Below are 9672 nucleotides of genomic sequence, written 5' to 3' on the forward strand. Positions count from 1 at the left end.
GGCAGTCTGCAAATAAAATAAACTCTCCATCACTCCCTCCCAGCCTTTACTCTGATACGGTCCCCAGTCTCTCTCTTTCATCCCATCATTAACTCCCCATTCCCCTCATTAACTCCCTCCGGTCTGCAAATTAAATAAACTCCCTCCCACCCTTCGGTCTGATCTGGCCCCGAGTTCCCACCATTAACTTTCCCGGTCCCCTCCATTTTACAATGATATCACTTTATTTTTGAATTATTTTATTTTAAGTGATTTTTTTTTAAACTTTTTCCGATTATTTCACTCTTTTTCCTCTGATCAAGCAAGTCTCCATAGACTTGAATTCGGAATTGTAATGCACGTGAGCGGCCAGTAGGGGATAATATCCCAGCAAGCTCAAGAGAGACCCTGCAAGGGGCATCATTTACTATGCTGACCTTCTGGTTGACATCAGCATGTATTTGGTAAGGGATACAATGGAAACTAAAAAGGACCTCTCAGCTACCATATGCATTAAAGTGCAAATGATGGCTAAAGTGCCCTTTAAGTGAATAAACCCTAACATGCCAAAATTTTTCTTACACTAAGGTATAAAATAGCCTTGGACCTAACAATAACCTTAACAAGGAGAGGACTCTATATGCTGAAAAATATATAAAGTGAGATGTGCCAAGACATTGAAACAGTTTATTTTATAACTTTGCAAGTTTTCCATCCATGGGATAAATAGTTTACTTTTCCAACGAAGAAAAGTCTGGTCCTCCTTTGCTATAGTTTCCTGAAAGCTCTGCACCGCTGAAGTCAAAGCCAGGATTCTGCAATAAAAGTTGAAAAATGTTTTGTACTAGCCAATTATGTATTTTAAAAGCCAAACATAATTAAAGTGTTACATTATATATATGCTATAAACTACTGTTTGATTTAATAAAATATTACTTTACTCATATTATGGCCAGTACAGAATAATTGTTGTAAAGTGTTTAAAACTATTGTTATTGTATCATAGTTACTGTATTATTGTTGTAAGATGTAATTACCGTATTTGCTCGATTATAAGACGAGGTTTTTTCCAGAGCAAATGCTCTGAAAAATCCCCCTCATCTTATAATCGAGGTCGTCTTATAATCAGACCTCATTCTGCTGGGGCCAGGCTGCTTACTGGGCTTTGGTCGCGAGCAGCGTCCAGGAGAACAGGAAGCTAGCACAGTCCTCACATAACTCTGTCTCTCCCCTCCTTCCTCTGGGGGCGGGGCCAGAGAAGTTGCTCGCACAGCCGGACCCCTGCAGAAGTCTGCGAGTGGGAGATCTGCAGTTCAGGTAAGGTGGTGGGGGAGGGTTTTTGCACAAGTATGGAATGAATGAGTATTTAAATGTTTGTGAATGAGTGTGTGTGTGACAGCATGGATGTGTAAGGGGGGTGGTAGCATGGCATAGGGAGGCTGTAATCACACTACTATCATCCACAGGTTCCAGCATGTACTGGCTGCCTTGGATTGATAGGAGTGTGATTGCTGTTAGCAGTTATATATATATACCTCCAGAAATGCATTTTAACCCCCTATATGCCACTCAGCCCCATGATATGCCTTTTAATCCCCTATATGCCAGAGTGGCATATAGGGGTATAAGGCATATAATGGGGCAGAGGGGCATATAGGGGGTTAAAAGGCATATCATGGGGCACAGTGGCATATAGGAGGGTATAAGATATTTCTGGAGGCAGAGTGGCATATAGAGGGTTAAAAGGCACATCATGGGGCAGAGTGGCAAATAGGGGGGTATAAGGCATTTCTGGGGGCAGAGTGGCAAGCCTGGGGGCAGATGTGCATAACTGCGGGGGGCAGGTTGGCAAATCAAAGGAAAATTTTTTTTTTTTCTCAATCATAGCTTTTATTAAATATGAAAATTAGTTTACATGAATTAATATTTACTAGTAAAACTTTTTTCCAATAGGGTAGTCTTATATTCAGGCTTTTTGATTTTTTCCTAAATTAATATTTTGATTTTGGGGTCGTCTTATAATCGAGCAAATACGGTACTAAACTCTTCCTCCAATCTGGATGTGAATACCCTCAAATTAAAGCTGAGATACTGCATTTTAAGCCCATATTCATTATTTAATTGGTTAACAGCCAAAATATCAAAATTTGTGTCAGTGTCCAAATATTTTCGTATCTAACGGTATACAAGAAAATATACCGTATTTTCTCAATCATAAGACAACCCCCCAAAATTTGAATATTAATTTAGGAAAAAAAGAAAAAGCCTGAATATAAGACTACCTTAAAGAAAAAAGTTTTACTACTAAATATGTATTCACATGTAAACTATTTTTTGTAGTTAATAAAAACCATGATTGAGAAAAATGCATTTCTTGTATTTATTTCCTTTAATTTGCCAACCTGCCCCCCAGTTATGCACATCTGCCCCCCAGACATGCCTTATACTCCCCTATATGCAACTCTCCCCTCCAGACTTACCAATGCATCCCCATTACCCCAAAGACTTGCTCCAGACTCCCTGGTGTCTAGTGGGGCAGCTATTGGAGGGGGTGTGCATAGACAACCTCTGCAGCTGGGGCTTCCATGATGGAGCAGCGGCGTGACATGACCTTCCAGCCCTCCATCATAGAAGCCCCGGGGGAAGTCAGCAGCAGAAGTTGTCTGCGTGCATCATGCAGACGTCTACAAGCTGCCAGAGAGGGGGATCTGGATCTTAGTCTTATAGTCAGACCTTTATTTGAGGTTAAATTATAAAACAACCTTGAATATAAGACGAGGGGTATTTTTCAGAGCACTTGCTATGAAAAAACCCTTGTCTTATATTCACTGAAGCTCAGAATAAAAGTTTAAATAAAAGTTTCTTCTCCAAGGGTCATTTTGCGAGATATATAAATGCGTAACAAATATATAAAGAAAAACATTTGAATATGTTACCTCTCTCTGAAATTTCTCTAGTGTAAGCTTTTTCTGCATTTCATCTTGAACCCATGGATCAGCAGAATATTCTTCTTCCAGCAAAGAAGCCCAGCAATTTCCAGCACTCCGATTAGATTTTGTTAAAATTATTCTTATTAGCTTTCTGTCCTCTTCAAAAAATAAAGATTTCACATAATTAAGTGTTTGCTTTATTAAAGTAGTAATGAAACAGTATTATTCTGTAAAACAAACTGTATTACATTACAGAATGAAAACAGCACGGTGTGAGTGTCAAGGATGCAAGATATGTACTACTCTTTTGCCAAACCTTTATAATTTAACCTTAAAAAAATAATTTTAGCCACAGCCAACAGTAACATTTACCTTTTGTTGTGGTGTTGTTACAAAGAAAACACGTAAGTTCACAAAACCTATACAATTTACCATCACCTTAATACTCTATATGGTTCTTTCTATAGAAAAAAGGATTAATAGGCAAAGAACTGTTGCTGTGTTGAACCCTGTCTTTCTATTAAATGAAAAATAAAATAAACCATAATAATCTCTTTACATTTCTCTATGAGCATTGCGTACTTTGCTGGCAGTTTCCCTTGCTTTAAGAGATCCCTTGTGTCTGTAAGAGCAGTGGAAATTCTATTGACGCTAGAGCTTCAGAACAGTAAAGTTGAAAATATTACAATTTGTAAAGAAATATGCACGCTTTGCCCTATAACTGTCCAAAATAAATGAAAATCCTAGGCATATGAGGTGTATTCAAAGTCAAATGGGATTCTAATCCATTTGCAGCTGAAAGTCAAAACATTACAAGTGTGTAATTTCAGCTATTTACATAATTTGTTTTATAGAACAATGTATAAGTAGGAAATTATTAATATTGTTGAGAAATCTCTCAAACCTTCACAAGCAATAACAACTTCAGGACCTAGAGTTGTGATCAGAAGTTTGCATACCCTTGGAGAATTGGTATGTATTTTAATGAAAACATGAGTGAGCAGGCAAAACATATCTCTTTTATTTCTGATGGGATTCATATTCAACTGTAGGTTACAACAGAATGGCACTATCATAAAACAAAAACAAAGAAAAAATGAAATGACCCCTGTTTGTCTTGCAACCACTGGAAGCTCAACTTGGCCTTGTGCTTAGGGTCATTGTCGTGATGGAAAGTCTAAGAGCATCCCATGGGCAGCGTTCGTGCCAAAGAATGCAAATTGTCTGCAAGTATTTTTTGATAACATGCTGCATTCATCTTGCCATCAATTTTTACAAGATTCCCTGTGCCTTTGGAGCTCATGCCCCCCCAAACATCAGTGAGCCACCACAATGCTTCACAGTAGGAATGGTATTCTTTTTTGCTATATGCCTTGTTGATCCCTCTCCAAAACATAGCACTTATGGTTGTGACCATAAAACTATTTTGGTCTCCTCACTCCAGAAGCTGTGAGCCGTGCCGAGGTGTTGTTGGGCATATTGTAACCGGGCTTTTTTGTGGTATTGGTGCAGTAAAGGCTTCTTTCTGGCCACTCGACCATGCAGCTCATTTTTGTTCAAGTTTTATCGTATTGTTCTCCTTGAAACAACCACTGTCTATTTCCAGAGCAGCCTGTATTTCTCCTGAGGTTACCTATGGGTTTTTCTTTGTATCTCAAACAATTCTTCTAGCAGTTGTGGCTGAAATCTTTCTTGGTCTTACCTGACCTTGGTATCAAGCGATTCCTGCATTTTGCACGTCTTAATAAATGATTGAACAGTACTCACTGGCATTTTCAAGGCTTTGGAAATATTTTTACATCCTTTTCCATTACCTTGTTACATAGGTCTTTACCTTTTCTTCAGTTCTTTTCTGCTCCCCATGGCTCAGTATCTAGCCTGCTCAGTGCATCCACATGAGAACAAACGCATTGACTATTTATACAAACATCATTTGCAATTTAAAAAAAGTCACAGGTGTGGGAAATTAACCTTTAATTGTCATTTGAACCTGTGTGTCACCTTGTGTGTCTGTAACAAGGCCAAACATTCAAAGGTATGTAAACTTTTGATTAGGGCTACTTGAGTGATATCTGTTATCATTATGATTTAAAAAGGAGCCAAACAACTATGTGATAATAAATGGCTTCATATGACCACTAGCCTTAAATAAAAGACTTTTTTGCATGATCAGTCATATTTTCAAAATCAGTGCCAACATTTCACAATTTCTGCCAGGGTATGCAAGCTTTTGAGCACAACTGTATGTTATGCCAGGTGTTGTATTCTATGAAATTAAAACTGATGGAGCATCTTACTTTTATATCAAAATAATAATTGGATTCAATGGAAACAACTGACATTTTTTGTTTTGGAAGAATGGATATTAAAGTACTAACATAGTACTTTTAACATGCAATCTTCTTTAACCCCTTCACCATGGAACTCATACCAGGTACATCATCAGAGAATGTGTCTAGAGGAACAGTAATAGAGATTGTATCATAGCTGCCATTGGCAGTTTCAGGGACAGAGCCCTTGTTTTTTCACTCTCCACATAAATGCAGGGACCAGCCTCGAGGGTGGAACATCAACCCCTTCAATGCCGCAATCACAGCATTTTAGGGGTTAATGTTTGTATCTTTTGTCCCCACAAGCTTGTTCAAACTTCTGCAGAGCCAACCAAGATTGTGCTTATGATAATCAAATCACTCTTGACCAATAGAAGTGGTCTGATTATTATGCAAATTTTAAAGGTTTAATAAAAAAAATAAAAAAGTGAGAGTAGGGGTCGGTCTAGATGAAAGGTATAGCCATGGATCTAATGAAACCGGCTTCTTCAATTCTCTGATCATGAGTGTACTGAAGAAGCCGATCCCATTAGACCCACGTCTATATCTTTTATGTAGACCGACCCCCACTCTCACAAACCATGAGAACAAACTGGTTATCCAACTTGCTTTAGCAGCTAGGTGAGCAATAGCTGAGAAATGGAAAACACCTGATGTCTCTTCCATGCTCGTAATTAGGAGAAAGATATCGGAGGTATCCAGGATGGAGATTACAGGAGGAAGTGTGGGCACATTTGTGTTCTATAATTTACTTCTATCTTATTTAATTTTATTGTTGTCTGGTGACGTGCATGTAGGCTTGTTGATTTAACTCTTTCCATGTGACAATTTTTGTGACGATATAGCGCTAATTTTTTTTGTATATATATATATTTTTGTATATTTTTTGTGGGGAATTATTTTTACATTTCACCAAATTTTTTTTTTTAATTATTATTTTATTTTACTAATCGCATTGTGATTATTGAGCTGGGCTCCATTGACTTGCATGGTTGAATGCAGTGCTTGTATTCAACCTGCAGGGGGAGCTTGAGAGTTCTCAGGAGGGTCTGGATAGACCCTCTGTGAACTCATTGGTGCATCAGTTGGCACTGCCATCTTATGAGTGGCAGCAATGCCACTCACTGATGGCCCTTGTGGTTTCTCTTGGCCTTCTTTTGGGGGGAAGGGCTTTCCTCCCATGATCCAGGGCTAGCCTACTTTGTGAGGTTTCTGTGGATGCTGCCTATGCAGGTATCTGAAAACAGCACGTACATGTACGGGCTTTGTCAAGAATGCATCGCATTGTGAGCCCGCACAAGTACAAGCCTTGTCATGAAAGAGTTAAAAAAAAAAAAAGAAGAAAACGTTACAAAAAATGTGATAAAAGAAAAAAAGGAAAAGTTTATTTTTATGAGCAAGTCTGAAAATTAGTGCTGTATCTTCCCAAAAATCCTGACATGCACTGGCTTAACTACAGGGGTAACCCTCCAATATAGTCCTGTCTCCTCTTGCCGGTTCAAAAGAATGTGTACGTGTGTGTTAGTATGAGTGTGTGTAATTTGTGTAAGCGTGTTTAGATATGTGTGCCAGAGTGTATGTTGGAAGGGGGCAAAGAAGACACAGACAAGTTGTTTGGAGGCAATGATGGCACAGACCAGCTGTGAAGTTGAAGGGCACTAGGGCCCTGTGGTTTCACACTAGGGCCCTGTGGTTTTTAGTTATGCCCCTGCTGGCATGGAAAAGGGTTTTCATCAGCTTTTGTAGATTTTAAAAGTCAGAAAAAGTGTTTTTTTAAAAAAATTCCCCATTTTTTATTTCTTTTTTAAAAAAGAATATTAGATGATATGATCAAAATAATGGTATCTAAACAAAGCCCTCCTTGTCCTGAAAAAAACCTCAATATATAACTTGTGTGGGTACACCAAACCAAAAGACATACAATCTGTATTGCACAGATATATACTATAAAGCTTACCTAATGTCCATGTAGCTTCATCAGATATTGTAGAGTCAAACAACTTTCCCTGTAAAATAAATAATAATAAAAAAACCACAAAAAAGACACATAGTACACATTTGCAATGCTGCAAATTTCTCTTAGTTGTACAACAAATTCAGCACATTGGTGATGATCTGTAGCACTTTAGATGCTTATTTTTTTGCCCATTCTAAATAAGTGATGTTGTTCTCACGTGGATGGGGATGTGCACGTGATGAGAAAATCTTAATGTGAAGCTGTCGTGCATGCACTCACAGTAAACATTTAAATATCTTTGTTTAGATCTTCTTTTTAGCTGGGTATTTTACCCCCAAACCATTTATTTGGTTCTATTATGTTAGCTCTATATCTGTTTTTTTGTGTCTGTGTGGGAGTTTGTGATCAATATTTGAAACAGGACTTGTTAATTTAATGTACCGTATTGGCCCAAATATAGGCCGCAACCCCCCACACACTTTAGATCTTTAAAGTGGGGGTGCAGCCTATATTCGGGTTTTTGCGCAGGGATGCGCACATGTAGTTCCGGCCGCGTGTTTTTGTTCCGTTTTCAGGTAAGCAGCAGGGTTAGGATCCAGATCCCCCGCAGCACTGCAGGGAACCTGGATCCTCCTCTCCAGCAGCCGTGGACCTCCGCTGCTGGAACTTCCGCCTATGGTGGAGCACCAGCGTGACTTAACCTTCACCATAGAAGTGCCGGCAGCGGAGGTTGCCAACGCGTATCGTGCAGACGTTCACCGGCAAGCCCCGCTAGACACCAGGGAGTCTGGGGGTGCACTGGTAAATCATGGGGGTGGCACTTCTAGGATGCAGAGGGGGATATCAGGGGGGCAGAGTGGCACTTCTAGGGGGCATAAAGCATATCTAGGGGGCAGGTAGCCATTTCTAGGGGGTAGGTGGGCATTTAGCATATCTGGGGTGTCAGAGTGACATATCTGGGGGCATAAAGCATATCAGGGGCAGAGTGGCATATCTGGGGGCAGAGTGGCATATCAGGGGGCATATATGTAAGTAAAGTGCATTATGAATTAAGGGGGGGGGACCTATATCTAAAACCAGTATAATGATTATAAATGAATCTCAACAATTTAGCTGTGCTAACATAATTGCCAGTGTTTTCTAATGATCTATTAGCCTTTTAAACTTAAACTTGGATTACTTAACACAATGTGCCACTGGAACACAGGAGTGATGGGAGTGATTAAATAGCCTTTGTACGCCTATTAAGATTTTCCATCAGCCAGAAACAAAAGTAATTCGCAACATTAATGACATCTATTTTTGATTCATTTTGTTATATTAATGGACAAAATTTGGTTTGTGTTTAAAAACAAAACAAAAATTCTAAGTGACCCCAAACCTTTGAATGGTGGTATAACTGCAAGTTAGCGAATAAGCCCCTTTGAATCTGTTTTCAGTCTCATTCCATTTTGGCAGCAGCGCATGGCACCGTCAGGAGTAAAAGCACCAGACGCTTAATAGAGTATTTATATAAATTTTGCTCAATTTAAAAGGAATATTGTTTTCCACGGTCTTCTAAGGCATTAAATGTGTAAATATCTAAATTTGCTCTAATGGTCCTTCACCATTACTGTTATGATTCATTTGGCATCCTCGCTTCCGATCTTAAACAATCAATGGCCCGAAAAAGTAAATATGTGATGAAGGTTATACCTTTTCGCCCAGCCATCAGGTTTGTGATATACAAGTGGTTGCTATAAAGCTCACCACTAACAAAACATAACCCCTCGCCAGACACCGCTGATGTAATTAGGTTGTATTATTATTTTGCATAAACATTCTTTCTAAACTATATTTTACCACATCAGCTAAAACGGTTGACGCTTTAAGACTCTCTCCAATTCCACGCTTTTTAAGTAACTGCCCAAGAGAGTACTAAACACCTTAAAGACATCTTTCCCCTGAACCGCCAACATTATGTCCCTGCTTCCGAGATTGCACCGGATCTGTCTGGCTTGTGTTCCTGGAGGCACTTGGACTTCAATGAACACTTCATCCATGGTCTGGTACCAGCAGCCCCACGGGGTCTGACACGGCACTATTCCACTTCGCTCATCAAAATGAACCGCCATAACGGTCAGAGACTGAAATAAAGAATTTAGAAGAAACGTGTTATGATGATCCGCGTCTGAAGATTCGAACGACCACTTTGCAGTTGGCACAATGTATTATCGCCTACATTAGCCGCACAATGCTGGGAATTTAACACGCATGCGAAACAAAATTTATTAAAACAAAATAATTTACCACATGAACGAAACTGCAGTAAAACTATAAATGGCACCACAGACGACTGCAGCACACAGCCAAAGACCAACAGTTTACATTTCCGCCGTCAGTGACGAAAAAGTAATATGGCGGCTTAAATATGTTTCAGAGACGGTAAAACTATTCGTAGGGTTAGTTGCCAATCAACCAGTGTAACCAATACGAA

At 39.3% G+C, this 9672-nt stretch overlaps 1 protein-coding gene across 1 annotated transcript; it reads right to left on the bottom strand.

Moving 5' to 3' along the window:
* Window positions 1-646: 646 nt before the first annotated feature.
* Window positions 647-9604, bottom strand: NUDCD2 (NudC domain containing 2). Its single transcript, XM_053464380.1, has 5 exons — window positions 9486-9604; window positions 9122-9322; window positions 7197-7245; window positions 2916-3067; window positions 647-794 (listed from the first exon to the last, which is right to left on the bottom strand). The coding sequence occupies exons 2-5, from the start codon at window positions 9308-9310 to the stop codon at window positions 711-713; spliced, it is 474 nt and encodes a 157-aa protein (XP_053320355.1). The 5' UTR covers window positions 9311-9322; window positions 9486-9604; the 3' UTR covers window positions 647-710.
* Window positions 9605-9672: the final 68 nt, after the last annotated feature.

Source organism: Spea bombifrons, chromosome 4 (genome assembly GCF_027358695.1).
Source record: "Spea bombifrons isolate aSpeBom1 chromosome 4, aSpeBom1.2.pri, whole genome shotgun sequence".
Lineage (NCBI taxonomy): Eukaryota > Metazoa > Chordata > Amphibia > Anura > Pelobatidae > Spea > Spea bombifrons.

What these genes read in the sequence shown, in the direction of transcription:
- NUDCD2 (XM_053464380.1), bottom strand. Translation starts at nt 9,310, where the DNA reads ATGGCGGTTCATTTTGATGAGCGAAGTGGAATAGTGCCGTGTCAGACC. An exon ending in TGAAGCTACATGGACATTAG is followed by an intron (nt 3,068 to 7,196) that starts GTAAGCTTTATA and finishes TATTTTTTGAAG; the next exon opens with AGGACAGAAAGCTAATAAGA. An exon ending in TAGAGAAATTTCAGAGAGAG is followed by an intron (nt 795 to 2,915) that starts GTAACATATTCA and finishes CTTTTATTGCAG; the next exon opens with AATCCTGGCTTTGACTTCAG.